This window comes from Oncorhynchus keta, unplaced genomic scaffold (genome assembly GCF_023373465.1).
Source record: "Oncorhynchus keta strain PuntledgeMale-10-30-2019 unplaced genomic scaffold, Oket_V2 Un_contig_20057_pilon_pilon, whole genome shotgun sequence".
Lineage (NCBI taxonomy): Eukaryota > Metazoa > Chordata > Actinopteri > Salmoniformes > Salmonidae > Oncorhynchus > Oncorhynchus keta.
Genome location: NW_026281800.1, coordinates 227,993 through 245,960, shown reverse-complemented (window position 1 = coordinate 245,960; position 17,968 = coordinate 227,993). Strand labels below are relative to the sequence as shown.

Sequence of the window (17,968 nt, the reverse complement as noted above, 5' to 3'; positions counted from 1 at the left end):
GTGGAGTGGTTAAAAAACAAGTTTTAATGACTCCAACATAAGTGTATGTAAACTTTCGACTTCAACTATAGATAATAAGTTGCATGGACTCACTCTGTGTGCAATAATTGTGTTTAATCAGATTTTTTTATGACTACCTCATCTCTCTACCTCACTCATACAATTATCTGTAAGGACCCTCAGTTAAGCATTGAATTTCAAACACAGATTCAACCACAAAATCCAGGGAGGTTTTCCAATGCCTCGCAAAGAAGGGCACCTATTGGTAGATGGGCACACATTGAATATCCCTTTGAGCATGGTAAATTTATTAAATATTTTGGTTGTTGTATCAATACACCCAGTCACTACAAAAAAACAGACGCCGCTCCTAAGTCAGTCACCGGAGAGAAAGGAAACCGCTTAGGGATTTCACCATGGTGACTAAAACAGTTACAGAGTTTAATGGCTGTAATAGGAGAACATTTAGGATGGACCAACAACATTGTATTTACTCCACAATACTAGCCTAATTGACAAAATGAAAAGAAGGAAGCCTGTACAGAATACAAATATTCCAAAACATGCATCCTGTTTGCCACAAGGCACTAAAATAATATGGCAAGAAATGTAGCAAAGCAATTCACTTTTTGTCCTGAATACAAAGTGATTTGGATTTGCCCAAAACATAACATCACTGCGTACCGCTCTCCATATTTTCAAGCATAAGGTGGTTTCATCATGTTATGTGTATGCCTGTAATTGTCAAGGACTGCGGAGTTTTTCAGGATTAAAAAAAATACTAAATATGGAGCACAGGCAAAATCATAGAAAAAAACCTGTTTCAGTTTTCCACCAGACACTCGAAGATGCCGAGTTACAGTTTGAAAATCTATGGCAAGACCTGAAAATGGATGTCTAGCAATGAACAACAACCAATTTGACAGAGCTTGAAGATTTAAGAATCATGTGCAAATAGTGTACAATCCAGGTGTGCAAAGCTCTTAGGCATTTACCCAGAAAGACAAAGGCAATTCTAACATCAACTCAGGGTTGTGATTACTTGTGTAAAGATATTAGATATTTCTGTATTTCACTTTAAATACATTTGCAAAGTTTTCTAAAAACATGTTTAAACTTTGTCATTACGTGGTATTGTGTGTAGATGGGTGAGATTTTTTTTTATTTCATCCATTTTGAATTCAGGCTGTTACACAACAAAATATGGAATAAAGGGTATGAATATTTTCTGAAAGCACTGTACAACTGACTGCTGTTGTTGGCACTACTTTCCTGAATTTATATTAAGACATTCTTATTCCCTCCATTTCCTCAATCCTTTTTCTGCATGGACATTCACAGACAACCATGAAAACAAAACATACAGTACAGTATTCTGTGGGCAAAGGACTTGCATGAGAGTGGGCGTATCATCATACATAACTAGCAGGGAGACATAACCAGCAGGCAGCATAAACCGGACAGGATAGGGATGCAACATGGTGCTGTGGGTATGTCTACGGTGTAGGTCTGCATTAAAACTCCATGTGATCCCAGTGGCCGGTGTAGTCCAGCCGCTGACCCGGCACACACATACAGTGAAAACCTCCTTCCATCAGCAAGGGCATTGAAGATGAAACGTGGCTGGGTCTATCAGCATGACAATGATCCCAAACACACCGCCCGGGCAACGAAGGAGTGGCTTCGTAAGAAGCATTTCAAGGTCCTGGAGTGGCCTAGCCAGTCTCCAGATCTCTACCCCATAGAAAATCTTTGGAGGGAGTTGAAAGTCCGTGTTGCCCAGCAACAGCCCCAAAACATCACTGCTCTAGAGGAGATCTGCATGGAGGAATGGGCCAAAATACCAGTGTGTGAAAACCTTGTGAAGACTTACAGAAAACGTTTGACCTCTGTCATTGCCAACAAAGGGTATATAACAAAGTTTTTTTATTGAGATAAACTTTTGTTATTGACCAAATACTTATTTTCCACCATAATTTGCAAATAAATTAATAAAAAATCCTACAATGTGATTTTCACCACATCAATTGCAGCTGGCAGTGGCGGACTGGCCGTCGGGGCCCCCGGGACATTTCCCGGTGGCCTGAGGGTTGCTTTGGCCTGCCGTGAATAGTCAACTTGACCAGCGATAATATAGCAAGCAGGAATGAGTTGAAGGAGAATCCACGCATCAGGCGCGACTCTCACTCTCTCGCTGCAGTGTCCCCTCACAAGGGTGCGCACAGCGCACATAGCAACCGTCTACCTGCTTGTCTACCGATAACATTTTAGACAAGCTTCAGGTAGAACTTAAGAGCACAAACCTAAACATGTAGGCTATGATTTTAGATTATCAGTAGGACTGTAATTGGGGGGGGATACAATGACTGCACAAGTAATACAAGTTTTAGTTATTCTCATATGAGAGAGAGGGAGAGAGAGATTCAGAGAGAGAGAGAGAGATTCAGAGAGAGAGAGATCAGAGAGAGAGAGAGAGAGAGATTCAGAGAGAGAGAGAGAGAGAGAGAGAGAGAGAGAGAGATTCAGAGAGAGAGAGATTCAGAGAGAGAGAGAGAGAGAGAGAGAGAGAAAGAGAGATTCAGAGAGAGAGAGAGAGATTCAGAGAGAGATTCAGAGAGATTCAGAGAGATTCAGAGAGAGAGAGATTCAGAGAGAGAGAGAGAGAGAGAGAGATTCAGAGAGAGATTCAGAGAGAGATTCAGAGAGAGAGAGAGAGAGAGAGATTCAGAGAGAGATTCAGAGAGAGAGAGAGAGATTCAGAGAGAGAGAGAGAGAGAGAGATTCAGAGAGAGAGAGAGAGAGAGAGAGAGAGAGAGAGAGAGAGAGAGAGACTGACCTCAACCCAGAATCTCTCAGAGCGTTCACAGTCAGTCCACTAACACCCCTATCAGACCACAGCAAAATCACAGTCTACTTAAACAGAGCAATACTCAACCACGAGGCATCAAAGCCAAAGGAACTGAGTAACATTAAGAAATGCTATAGGTGGAAGGAATGCAGTTTGGAAACCTACCAAAAAACAATTAGGCAACAACAAATTCAATCCCTTTTAGACAATTTCCTGGGTAAAACGTTCCACTGTAATAGTGAAGGTGTAAACTTGGCAGTAGAAAATCTTAACAGTATATTTGACCTCTCAGCTTCCCTATCAAATCTAAAAATCTCAAATAGAAAACCGAAGAAAATGAACAATAATGACAAATGGTTTGATGAGGAATGCAAAAATCTAAGAAAGAAATTGAGAAACCTGTCCAACCAAAAACATAGAGACCCGGAAAACCTGAGTCTACGCCTTCACTATGGTGAATCACTAAAACAATACAGAAACACACTACGGAAAAAGAAGGAACAGCATGTCAGAAATCAGCTCAATGCAATTGAAGAATCCATAGACTCTAACCACTTCTGGGAAAATTGGAAAACACTAAACAAACAACAACACGAAGAATTATCTATCCAAAATGGAGATGTATGGATAAACCACTTCTCCAATCTTTTTGGTTCTATAACAAAGAACAAAAACATATACATGATCAACTACAGATCTTAGAATCAACTATTAAAGACTACCAGAACCCACTGGATTCTCCAATTACATTGAATGAGTTACAGGACAAAATAAAAACCCTCCAACCCAAAAAGGCCTGTGGTGTCGATGGTATCCTCAATGAAATGATCAAATATACAGACAACAAATTCCAATTGGCTATACTAAAACTCTTTAACATCATACTTAGCTCTGGCATCTTCCCCAATATTTGGAACCAAGGACTGATCACCCCAATCCACAAAAGTGGAGACAAATTTGACCCCAATAACTACCGTGGAATATGTGTCAACAGTAACCTTGGGAAAATCCTCTGCATTATTATTAACAGCAGACTCGTACATTTCCTCAATGAAAACAATGTACTGAGCAAATGTCAAATTGGCTTTTTACCAAATTACCGTACAACAGACCATGTATTCACCCTGCACACCTTAATTGACAACCAAACAAACCAAAACAAAGGCAAAGTCTTCTCATGCTTTGTTGATTTCAAAAAAGCCTTCGACTCAATTTGGCATGAGGGTCTGCTATACAAACTGATGGAAAGTGGTGTTGGGGGTAAAACATATGACATTATAAATTTGGCAAAAAACACACACATTTCTTCACACAGGGTCGTGGGGTTAGACAGGGATGCAGCTTAAGCCCCACCCTCTTCAACATATATATCAACGAACTGGCGCGGGCACTAGAAAAGTCTGCAGCACCCGGCCTCCCCCTGCTAGAATCCGAAATCAAATGTCTGCTGTTTGCTGATGATCTGGTGCTTCTGTCACCAACCAAGGAGGGCCTACAGCAGCACCTAGATCTTATGCACAGATTCTGTCAGACCTGGGCCCTGACAGTAAATCTCAGTAAGACCAAAATAATGGTGTTCCAAAAAAGGTTGAGTCACCAGGACCACAAATACAAATTCCATCTCGACACTGTTGCCCTAGAGCACACAAAAACTATACATACCTTGGCCTAAACATCAGCGCCACAGGTAACTTCCACAAAGGTGTGAACGATCTGAGAGACAAGGCAAGAAGGGCATTCTATGCCATCAAAAGAAACATAAATTTCAACATACCAATTAGGATTTGGCTAAAAATACTTGAATCAGTCATAGAGCCCATTGCCCTTTATGGTTGTGAGGTCTGGGGTCCGCTCACCAACCAAGACTTCACAAAATGGGACAAACACCAAATTGAGACTCTGCACGCAGAATTCTGCAAAAATATCCTCCGTGTACAACGTAAAACACCAAATAATGCATGCAGAGCAGAATTAGGCCGATACCCACTAATTATCAAAATCCAGAAAAGAGCCATTAAATTCTACAACCACCTAAAAGGAAGCGATTCACAAACCTTCCATAACAAAGCCATCACAAACAGAGAGATGAACCTGGAGAAGAGTCCCCTAAGCAAACTGGTCCTGGGGCTCTGTTCACAAACACAAACATACCCTACAGAGCCCCAGGACAACAGCACAATTAGACCCAACCAAATCATGAGAAAACAAAAAGATAATTACTTAACACATTGGAAAGAATTAACAAAAAACAGAGCAAACTAGAATGCTATTTGGCCCTACACAGAGAGTACACAGCGGCAGAATACCTGACCACTGTGACTGACCCAAAATTAAGGAAAGCTTTGACTATGTACAGACTCAGTGAGCATAGCCTTGCTATTGAGAAAGGCCGCCGTAGGCAGACATGGCTCTCAAGAGAAGACAGGCTATGTGCTCACTGCCCACAAAATGAGGTGGAAACTGAGCTGCACTTCCTAACCTCCTGCCCAATGTATGACCATATTAGAGAGACATATTTCCCCCAGATCACACAGATCCACAAAGAATTCGAAAACATATCCAATTTTGAAAAACTCCCATACCTACTGGGTGAAATTCCACAGTGTGCCATCACAGCAGCAAGATTTGTGACCTGTTGCCACGAGAAAAGGGCAACCAGTGAAGAACAAACACCATTGTAAATACAACCCATATTTATGCTTATTTATTTTATCTTGTGTCCTTTAATTATTTGTACATTGTGTATATATATATATATATATATATATATATATATATATATAATATGACATTTGTAATGTCTTTACTGTTTTGAAACTGTTGTATGTGTAATGTTTACTGTTAATTTTTGTTGTTTTTCACTTTATATATTCACTTTGTATGTTGTCTACCTCACTTGCTTTGGCAATGTTAACACATGTTTCCCATGCCAATAAAGCCCTTGAATTGAATTGAATTGAATTGAGAGAAAGAGAGAGAGAGAGAGAGAGAGAGAGAGAGAGAGAGAGAGAGAGAGATTCAGAGAGAGAGAGAGAGAGAGAGAGAGAGAGAGAGAGAGAGTTTCAAAGACCAGTACAGGGGAAAATAGATTCGCAATTCGACACATACAACAACACAGAGTTACACATGGAATAAACTAAACATACAGTCAATAATACAGTAAAACAAAAGAAAACAAAAAGTCTATATACAGTGAGTGCAATATGATAGATCGGCAGAAGATGAATAGAGATATTGGGGTGCAGAGGAGCAAAATAAATAAATACCAGTATGGGGATGAGGTAGGTAGGTAGATAGATGGGCTGTTTACAGATGGGCTATGTACAGATGCAGTGATCTGTAAGCTGCTCTGACAGCTGGTGCTTAAAGCTACTGAGGGAGATGTGAGTCTCCAGCTTCAGAGACTTTTGCAATTCGTTCCAGTCATGGGCAGCAGAGAACTGGAAGGAAAGAAGACCAAAGGAGGAATTAGCTTTGTGGGTGACCAGTGAGATATACCTGCTGGAGCGCGTGCTACGAATGGCTGCTGCTATGGTGATCAGTGAGTTGAGATAAGGCGGGGCTTTACCGAGCAGAGACAAACCCCTCAATGTGTCATTCCCAATGTATTCCACTCCAAAGATGGCACAAACAGAAAATGTCTGACATACAATGAAGTAACTCACTTCTGCTCAGTATGTCTTGCGTTTGCAAAACCTTCAGCCAGTGATAGTGCATTTGTCAAAGGAGGCATGCAGGCCCATCAGAGAGTACAGGAACATGAGAGAAGCAAGACCCCTAGAGAAAGTGCAGAAGCCTTTTTCCACAGAGCCAGCAAGCAGACTTCCGTCAATCATGGCACGTTGCTTGAGCTTATATTGTTGTTAAGCAAAATCAGAATCATTAGAATGTTGATTCAGCAGACAATTGCTGTTGAAGTGAGAAAGGCAGGGATGTTTTCAATACAAATGGACACAACACAGGATTTAACATCCAAAGACCAGTGTGCAGTAGTTCTGCGATATGTCACTGATGTTGTCCACGAGAGACTGATTGCGGTCATTGACTGTGAGTCATCGACTGGACAGTACTTAGTGGACCTTGTGAAACAGCCCCTTGAGAAGATGGACATAGATATCAAACAGTGTGTTGGTAATGCAACAGACAGAGCAGCTAATATGCAGGGACAATACAGGGGCTTCTCTGCATTGCTCACAGTAGAGTCTCCTAACCAAGTACACATATGGTTTCACTCACATGTCCTCAACCTTGTGAGAACTGACACCACTGGGGTTGTTGTGGCAAGTGAATCCCTTTTCTCACTACTGAATGACATTGCAGTGTTCGTTCGAGATTCCTACAAGCGCATGAAGCTATGGGAGGAAACCAGTGAGGACAGGAGACACAGACGGCTTGATGTAATTGGTGAAACACGCTGGTGGGCCAAAGACGAGGCCTTGAGGGAAGTATTTGGAAGCTTTGCAAAGTCTGACCGTGCACTTTACACGGATGTGGTCATCACTATGGAAAGAATTGAAAAGGATGTGACCATAAAACCTGCCTGCCGAAGCAAGTCCCAAGGGTACAATGATGCTCTCCTAAAGTATGAAACCATACTTACAGCTGAGGTTTTTCTCAGGATATTTGAGCAGATATCCCCTCTCTCTAAATACTTGCAAACAAGTGGCATGGACATCGTAACAGCACAGCACTTGGTGACGGGAACAGAGGATAACCTGAGAAAGTGTGGCCGAGACTTTGAGGGTGTGAAGAAGGCAGCAGACAACTTTGTTGAGTGGGACAATGGCATTCTGGAGGAGCAGCAGGACTGTGATGCCAAAGCTCAGACTGCTCTCCCAGAGAAGAGAACAAAAAAGAGAAAATCAGGTGAGTCGGCAGAAGACGAGCCCATTGCTAATGCAGACATGGATTACAAAATCAAGATCCACATGTGGTACTGGACACTGTTGTTGAAAGTATTCACCTCATTTATGCAGCAAATGCAGTGCCGTGAGACAGCCATGAAGGAGCTCAGCAAATGGAATTTGATGAACATGCCACTGTTGAGGCATTGCAGGGTGAACTGATCAGCCTTGCACAACAGTGGGAAAGACTGACACAGTCAGCATTGGAGGAGTACAACACCAGGGCCGCCGCCACCTGTGATGAATCAGCGGAAGGCTTTGAGGATCCTGATGAAAGTGTGGAGTTGGTGAGCAGAAGTTGTTCCACGTGTAAAAACTGCCCGATATGCTGCTATCTGCTCACGGATGAGTATCACATCATTGGTTTGGGCTACAAGTTCCTCCTCACTCTATCCATCACTCAGGTGACTAGTGAGAGGACCGCAGTTATGTAGCCAACCCTGAAGTTCGTGAAGAACCACCTAAGAACCTCCCTCACTCAAGAGAACCTTGAAGCATTCCTTTTGATGGCAACAGAGAAGGATACTCTTATGGGACTTGACAAAGATGACATCATTGACAAGATGGCAGAGAGCAGTGAGTTACTTCGCCGCCTACTGGTTTACTAGTGGTAATTACTTACGGGTTACTCTGAAGTAGTGATGCTATGACTCTTCCTTAACAGGCTGAAATGGGTGAAAGAAAATTTGCTGTTGAGTTAAAGCTTTTGTACAGAGGCATGTTTTTTTGGACTTTCATATTATACTTGCAGTTATGTAGCCAATGTTCAATTTCATTGACTCAGTGTATAGATGTGTTTATGTTTGTGCTATTTGCTTTATGGACACCAGTGAGTGGACATTGTAATCTACATTTTTTTGTAGAGGGGTGCTTTTTCAACTTTTGTATTATACTTACTTACATTGTTGTAGCTTATGTTCAAGTTCAGTGAATGTGTGTGTGTGTGAAGTTTTTTGATACTTTTGATATGCTTGATGCTTGAATATAAAGATAATCATTTGAACATTTGAGCTAACTCTGTATATCACCTTCTCTTTTTTTAAATGTAGGCTAATAGTTTTGTGTGTCTAGCCTTTGTGTCTAGCCTTGTATGTGCTATGATTGGTGTATTCCTAGTGAGTTTTTGAGGGTGCACCCATAGCCATAGCTTACCTTGAAAACTCAGTGTTCAGATGGGACTGACCAACAAGTAGCCTAAGTGTTTGTATTTTATAATGTGCATAACTTTCTTCCCAGATGAACATAGTGGCCAAATGTATAACTAGTTCAGTATCCGTTACGTCAACAAATAGGGTTAGCCTACAAAATTAGCGGTCTGGTGGTTTGCGTGAACAGGATGGCCTGGGATGGAGTCAAATTCCCAGCCTGAATTATTATTTTAGTCCGCCCCTGGCGGCCGGTAATGTAATGACTTTGAAGTCTCTGCAATAGTGTGTGGTTTCATAGCATATCGGGCCTAGCCATGTGTGGCCTTTTCCCATGATCTAAGGGCGCTCTCTGATTGAATTTCTCTGTAAGATTGTCACGAATCTCGCCGAAGACGGTGCCTCTTCCTGTTCGGGCGGCGCTCGGCGGTCGTCGTCGCCGGCCTATTAGCTGCCATCGATTCCCTTTCCGTTTGTTTCTGTTTATTGGGTTTAATTGGGTACACCTGTTTTGAGTGAGGTTTTGTTTGTAGGCTATTTAATGGCACTAGGCCCGCTGGGTATTTGTGCGGGCTTGTTTCCTGTTATCGATGTATGAGTGTTATCAGTATTTTTCCGGACAGGTTTTAGTCAGGTGTATTTTTGGGACGGGTTGTTTCATGCGCCCTGGTGTTTTGCATGTCGTGGAATCACAGTCTATGGAATAAAATATCCACGTACTGAATTACCAGCTCTCTGCGCTTGACTCCTCCACTCGCCATCATTAGAAGTTGTAACAAAGATTTGAATAATTCTCATTTAAATAAATTTTTAAGGCTAACCACATTAGAATGATGTTTAGATACAAAGATGATATTATAATATATATATATATATTTTTTTGTATGTATAGTTTTTCTTCGCGATTATGGAAATTCTCCCGGGACCCCATTTTCACAATAGGTGGCCCAACATGGGGTCATGACCCCTGGTTTGGGAATCACTGATTTATTAACACTAACGCTAACACAAAGTAGTTAGCTACAGCACATACAGTATAGGACACGGCTACAGTACCTGTTGGGTCATCATATGACACAAACACACCATTGATTTGGATAGATGGTACACTTGCCACAAAGCCTGTTTTAGCATGGGTGGCCTGTAGAAGGTTTTCATCACCACCATTTTAAGGCAGACCTAGTCCCTCAATAGTGCTAACACTCTTTCCAGCTCTATGAAACAGACATAACACTAATGAAGAGGAAATGGAAGTGAATGAATACTGTACCTTATTTTACCTGTAAGGAACACACACCTGACAAAAGGCTATTTTCACATCTAGGACTGGTTCACCGCAGTAATAGAAGAAATGCCTGCTCATAAATACCTGCAATACACAAACAGAGGAGAGAGGAGAGGTTAGAGATTTGAGGTTCATTCATTTATTAATCCTTGTTTTACCAGTTAGGTTGCCTGAGAACACATTCTCTACAGCAACAACCTGTGGAAGGTAGAGGAGAGTGGGGGTCTCTCAGATCTGTGTGTACGGTAGCCAACTTGTATGGGAGTTTGGGATGACAATGACTATAGTAGTTGTCAAGACACTGGGCGAAAAGGGATATCTTTACATGACACGTTTTTTTTATATTCTAGAGAATAGAGACCATTTTCAATCCATAATTTGAGTTTTGTGGATATGCACCATATCCTATACCTGAATCCAGATGTGTCTTTTAGACACACAGTACCAGTCAAAAAGTTTGGACACACCTACTCATTCAAGGGATTTTCTTTATTTTCACCATTTTCTACATTGTAGAATAATAGTGAAGACATCAAAACTATGAAATAACACATATGGAATCATGTAGTATGTTGCATTTATATTTATGTTCAGTATAGATAAAAAAGACAAAATTATGTTACAACTTCCTCTGGTCTCCTCTTACTAATAGTGAGTGTGCAACTTCCAAACAATGTCCCCCACTCTTCCTTAACAGCGAATCAAGGAAATTCTGATGAGCACGACAACATTTTGGGATATTTTTCAACAAAAGTAAAGAACAGTAATTTTACGAGTAAAACAGGAAACCCAGGTTTCAATAGGCAACTAGATATTAATGTGTCATGGAAGGAGTGTGGACATATGGCCTGGCGAAGCGGTTTTTAGGGGCTGATAATTATGAGTTTTTCACTCTGCTGGAAATTACGAGTCCTCATTGTCAGAGACCGAGTAAAGAAAATGCAGACACCAAGACAAAACCTAGGTACTCAATATGGATTCAGGACTAAGACCGGTCTCAAGTCCTGCAACACTGCAAAGAAGCACAAAAAAAAATGAAAGTAAATTGCAGCAGCAGACATATAAAAACAATGAATACAACAAGCTGAAATCCTGGCAATTTGACTCATCTGTACACAATGGCTGCCTGGTATTATGATGCAATGATTTCCATGGTAATGTAGAATGTTCACTCAAATTGTTAACTGATGTGGCTCATGCTACAGAATGTATTTTTAGTAAGGTCAGTTGAGTTGAATCAACAAATCACAGCACATATTGATAAGTACACTTGCTTTTACTTCCTGCTTTTACTTCCTGCTTTGCTCTTATGGATACACTCGCAATGGCCGCCAGTCCACTCATTATGTCATTGTGTAGTTCGCCGTTTTCTTTGGTAACTGTGGTATACGTGGGATAAACGCCTCCATTCTGTACATTAGCTTGGAAAAATGAACTCCCTGAAGGGACTCAGCACTGCCTCGTCTCTTATTTCCAAGTTAATTTACAGAACGTCTATATCCCTTACATAGTATAGTGGCTGAGCATTGGGCAGCATATTACTAAAGTAGTGATCCTTTATTTGGCCCGAATATTTCTGGCCATCCTATTCTCCCCAGTAGGACCCTACGCTATATATACAGGTTATATCTCTGAGGTTAGAGTACCTCGTGATAAGCTGTAGTCCACACTACCTACCAAGACTTTTCCTCTATATTTTTCGTAACTCTCTATTTACCACCACAAACCGATGCTGGCACTAAGACCGCACTCAACGAGCTGTATAAGGCCATAAGCAAACAAGAAAGTGCTCATCCAGAAGATGTCGTTCCTAGTGGACCTGGACTTTAATGCATACAAACTTAAATCTGTTTTACCTCATTTCTACCAGCATATCACATGTGCAACCAGAGGAAAAAAACTTTAGACCAGCTTAACTCCATGCACAAAGACATATAATTCTATCCTCCTGATTTCTGCTTACAAACAAAAACTAAAGCAGGAAGTACCAGGGACTCTCTCGATAGAGAAGTGGTCAGATGACACAGATGCTACGCTACAGGACTGTTTTGCTAGCACAGACTGGAAAATGTTCCGGGATTCATCCAATGGCATTTAGGAGTATACCACCTCAGTCACCGTCCACACAGTGATCGTAAGTACATATCCCAATCAGAAGCCTTGGATAGCAGGCAACATCCGCACCGAGCTAAAGGCTAGAGCTGTCGCTTTGAAGGACTGGGACACTAATCTGGACGCTTATAAGAAATCCTGCTGTGCCCTCAGATGAACCATCAAACAGGCATAGCGTCAAACAGGACTAAGATTGAATCCTACTACACTATTACGGACTACAAAGGGAAATCCAGCCGCGAGTTGCCCAGTGACAAGCCTACCAGACGGGCTAAATGTCTTTTATGCTCGCGTCGAAGCAAGCAAAACTGAAACATGCATGAGAGCACCAGCTGTTCCGGACAACTGTGATCACGCTCTCCGTATCCGATCTCGATGTAGCCGATGTGAGCAAGACCTTTAAACAGGTCAACATTCACAAGGCCAGACGGATTACCAGGACGTGTACTCCGAGCATGCGCGGACCAACTGGCAAGTGTCTTCACTGACATTTTCAATCTCTCCCTGACCGAGTCTGCAATACCTACATGTTTTAAGCAGGCTACCATAGTCCCTGTGTCCAAGAACGCGAAGGAAACCTGCCTAAAATAAGTGCTTTCAAAGGCTGGTCATGGCTCACATCAACATCATCATCCCGGAAACCCTAGACCCCCTCCAATTCGCATACCACCCCAACAGATCTACAGATGACACCGTCTCAATCGCACTACACACTGCCCTTTCCCACCTGGACAAAAGGAACACCTATGTGAGAATGCTGTTCATTGACTACAGCTCAGCGTTCAACACCACAGTGCCCACAAAGATCATCACTAAGCTAAGGACCCTGGGACTAAACACCTCCCTCTGCAATTGGACCATCCTGAAGGGCCGCCCCCTGGTGGTAATGGCATCCTGATGGGCCGCCCCTAAGTGGTAAGGGTAGGCAACAACACATCTGCCACGCTGATCCTCAATACAGGGGCCCCTTAGTGGTGAGTGCTCAGTCCCCATCCTGTACTCCCTGTTCACCTACGACAGCGTGGCCAAGCACGAATCCAAATCAAATCAAATGTTATTTGTCACATACACATGGTATGCAGATGTTAATGCGAGTGTAGCGAAATGCTTGTGCTTCTAGTTCCGACAATGCAGTAATAACCAACAAGTAATCTAACTAACAATTCCAAAACTACTGTCTTATACACACAAGTGTAAGGGGATAAAGAATATGTACATAAAGATATATGAATGAGTGATGGTACAGAGCGGTCAATAGGAAAAAATGGGCAGTCAAGATACAGTAGATGATAAATGATCAGAGGTCATGTACAGGTATATATACATATGAGGTGAGTATGTAAACAAAGTGGCATAGTTAAAGTGGCTAGTGATACATGTATTACATAAAGATGCAGTAGATGATATAGAGTACAGTATATATGTATACATATGAGATGAATAATGTAGGGTATGTAAACATTATATTCGGTAGCATTGTTTAAAGTGGCTAGTGATGTATTTTACATCCTTTCCCATCAATTCCCATTATTAAAGTGGCTGGAGTTGAGTCAGTGTGTTGGCAGCAGCCACTCAATGTTAGTGGTGGCTGTTTAACAGTCTGATGGCCTTGAGATAGAAGCTGTTTTTCTCGGTCCCAGCTTTGATGCACCTGTACTGACCTCGCCTTCTGGATGATAGCGGGGTGAACAGGCAGTGGCTCGGGTGGATGTTGTCCTTGATGATCTTTATGGCCTTCCTGTAACATCGGGTGGTGTAGGTGTCCTGGAGGGCAGGTAGTTTGCCCCCTTAGATAGGCAGGGCAGGTGATGCGTTGTGCAGACCTCACTACCCTCTGGAGAGCCTTACGGTTGTGGGCGGAGCAGTTGCCGTACCAGGCGGTGATACAGCCCGCCAGGATGCTCTCGATTGTGCATCTGTAGAAGTTTGTGAGTGCTTTTGGTGACAATCCGAATTTCTTCAGCCTCCTGAGGTTGAAGAGGCGCTGCTGCGCCTCCTTCACGATGCTGTCTGTGTGGGTGGACCAATTCAGTTCGTCTGTGATGTGTATGCCGAGGAACTTAAAACTTGCTACCCTCTCCACTACTGTTCCATCGATGTGGATAGGGGGGTGTTCCCTCTGCTGTTTCCTGAAGTCCACAATCATCTCCTTAGTTTTGTTGACGTTGAGTGTGAGGTTATTTTCCTGATACCACACTCCGAGGGCTCTCACCTCCTCCCTGTAGGCGGTCTCGTCGTTGTTGGTAATCAAGCCTACCACTGTTGTGTCGTCCGCAAACTTGATGATTGAGTTGGAGGCGTGTGTGGCCACGCAGTCGTGGGTGAACAGGGAGTACAGGAGAGGGCTCAGAACGCACCCTTGTGGGGCCCAGTGTTGAGGATCAGCGGGGAGGAGATGTTGTTGCCTACCCTCACCACCTGGGGGCGGCCCGTCAGGAAGTCCAGTACCCAGTTGCAAAGGGCGGGGTCGAGACCCAGGGTCTCGAGCTTGATGACGAGCTTTGAGGGTACTATGGTGTTAAATGCAGAGCTGTAGTCGATGAACAGCATTCTCAACACCATCATTAAGTTTGCTGACGACACATCGGTGGTAGGCCTGATCACCGACAACGATGAGACAGCCTATTGGGAGGAGATCAGAGACCTGGCAGTGTGGTGCCAGTACAACAACCTCTGCCTCAACGTGAGCAAGACAAAGAGCTGTTCATGGACTACAGGAAAAGGAGGGCTGAACACACCCACATTCACATCAATGGGGCTGTAGTGGAGCAGTGTCCACATCACCAACAGACTATCATGGTACAAATACACTAAGACAGTCGTGAAGAGGGCACGACAATGCCTATTCCTCCTTAGGAGACTGAAAAGATCCTTAAAAAATTATACAGCTGCACCATCAAGAGCATCCTGATCAGTTGCATCACCACCTGGTGTGGCAACTGCTTGGCATCCGACAGTAAGGTGCTACAGAGGGTAGTGCGTACGGCCCAGTACATCATTGCGGCCATGCTACCTGCCATCCAGGACTTCATTACTAGGCGGTGTTAGAGAAAGGACCAGTCACCCAAGTCATAGGCTGTTCTCTCTGCTACCACACGGCAAAACGGTACCGGAGCGCCAATTCTAGCTCCTTAACAGCTTCTACCCCCCAAGCCATAAGACTGCTGAACAATTATGACTCACCACCTGATTCGGTCTTATGTAGCAACATTTGCAATTGTTTGTTTTTGTTTTTTACATACAGCAACGTTGTTATCTAGTTGCGTCGTGATTGGCTCAGTGTTCTGTCACTCAAGTACAAAATCTACGGTTTGTACTGCCATAGATTTACATTAGAAGTCCCCATCCAAGAAGACTCAAGGTCATTGGCCACAGACAAAATGACGTCAAATCATGTTAAATCATATTTACAAATATTAACAGGACTAATTGGCCAATAAACTTTGTATGGAAAATAACAAACAGGAAGTTGTAAAAGACTTGAATAAATCAAATATATTCTCAGTATATACTATTCTGGCAACAACTCTATTTTCTATAACAAAACTCTGGTTTAACTCTACTCTAGCCAACCTATTGCCTGCTCTCCCCCCAGGCAAAAGCCAACTGAGCACCTAAGTACTCGTTCCAGGAACTCCCTTCAGCTAGGAATGATAGCCCCAAAACATATTTCTACCATAAATGCGTAATTTCCCATGGACATACAACATCATAAACAACAGTTTTATATACACACACACTTCAATAACTTGTGAAATAACTTCTTCTTTAAGTCACACAATGCACATTCATGAAGTAATTCACCCCCGGGATAATTCATCACTTTGGATATTCTCGTAGTCTAATTTGCCTCTTGCGTAATGCACACCAGCACTTAAACAAGGAGACAGAGCGGGTCTTCAGACAAACACACAAGGTAGGTTAACAGATATGATTATACTCTACAAATACTTTGATCATTGTTCTAATAATATATTTCATATTGCTAGAGCATGTACATTTAAAATGGGCAGCTTTATACACAATAGAAAGATGGTTAACAAGTTACATTGTTTTAGTAACTGGCTTGCACAACAAACAGTCAACTTTGTTGCATTATGTCAAAGTATTGTTGGCAAACGGAATGCGCTATGCTACTCAATGCAACATATTCTATTTTGTTTCAGGATTCTTGGCTTATACATTGAAGAGATAGAATAGAGTCTTTCTTCAACCAATCATTTGTTTCAGTGTCATTGTCTACAAGTCATGTACATATGCTCCATGACACCAATTATCCTACATATAAAAACAAAATGCATGACACAATTCAAGGCCTTCAAGAGGTCATTTGAATTTGAAGAGGTATAAATAGCAAAAACACAGCTCGAATAGCTTTTGTGTTATTCACAGACACACACACACGTCACTCTCTCTTTCTTTCTTCCAGCTCTCTCTCCACGTCTCTCTCTTCCTCTATATCCCTCCCTCTGTCAGTGTGAACGATGGCGCTGTAGGACGGAAATGGAAACTTGCTGATGCTGCATTTTCCCGAGGGCTGGAACATGAACATGGATAGTGAGTCTATTTAGCACATTCTTAAATCAACCTGAAACATAATCAAGCTGGATGCTAGGGCCGGAGCAACCCACTTTGAACATCTAGCCCTTCAGTGAGCAAGCAGCGAGCAGTGAGCAAGCAGCGAGCAGTGAGCAAGCAGCGAGCAGTGAGCAAGCAGCGAGCAGTGAGCAAGCAGTGAGCAGTGAGCAAGCAGCGAGCAGTGAGCAAGCAGTTCCGCACAGACTTTAAACATAAGTAAATCACTTGCAATTATCTGTAGCAATAATATTATATTTTTACTGCTAAACATTCTGGTTTAATGTGCTACTTATAATGTAGAACTGTAGTTTGAGAAATTGTGACCTACATTTGTGAATGTCTTCACATGAGGACAATAAAGCATACTATTGAATTCCACTGAGCAATTAAACTTGTCCTCTATTCAAAGAGGACAGAAGGTACAGCAAAAATGTCTCAAGTTATTTCAAGCCCATTGTTCCACATAAAGACGTTGTATTATATTATATCATGAAGGTGGTGGTGCACATCAGGATCAGTTTCACTGTGGCTTTCAGTCCAGATTGATGCTGTCTGTTAAATCCTTTGATGGCCCCTGCCTTGCTGTGTGACCCCTTAATGAGATTGCTCCCGTTACAGATGTGATGCTGCTGCTTATCATAGGAGAGGACTGGGCAGAGACAATACACACACACACATAATCCCTCTCCCTATGCTGCTGCTTATCATGGGGAGGGGCTAGGCAGAGATGGCTACGTCCCAAATAGCATCCCATTCCCTACATTGTGCACTATGGGCCCTGGTCAGAAGTAGTGCACTACAGTGGTTGCTTCACTAAAAGTTTTGTGATTATGCTGCAGGACTTTGAGGTCATTTGTGGTTTAGTACGGTACCCTGCGTCACCACTTCATTGCGCAAGGGGGAGTTAGAGCATTGATTATGCTTTTGGGTCATACTGTGTCTCTAACTGACAATGAACTGGGCGACATAAACCTAAATATAAACTGATAATTGTGCATGATTTCAGTATTATTTACTAAAACTGTTGTTGCACTAAGATTTGTATTATTTTATTTTGTTAGGATTATTTTGCTCTTACTGTAGAACTATACGCCAC

The 17,968-nt window shown here is 42.4% G+C and overlaps 1 protein-coding gene across 10 annotated transcripts in view; it reads right to left on the bottom strand.

Moving 5' to 3' along the window:
- LOC118387819 (mitogen-activated protein kinase 10) overlaps positions 1 to 17,968 on the bottom strand; it is an 84,842-nt gene that overhangs the window by 56,050 nt on the left and 10,824 nt on the right. For 8 of the 10 annotated variants that reach the window (XM_035776559.2, XM_035776561.2, XM_035776558.2 and 5 more), the window contains exon 2: positions 10,195 to 10,266. In XM_035776559.2, the coding sequence (XP_035632452.1) occupies positions 10,195 to 10,266 (72 nt within the window). Of the gene's footprint in view, positions 1 to 10,167; positions 10,267 to 17,968 lie in introns of all 10 variants that reach the window. The other 2 variants (XM_035776563.2, XM_035776562.2) reach the window with 2 other exon arrangements.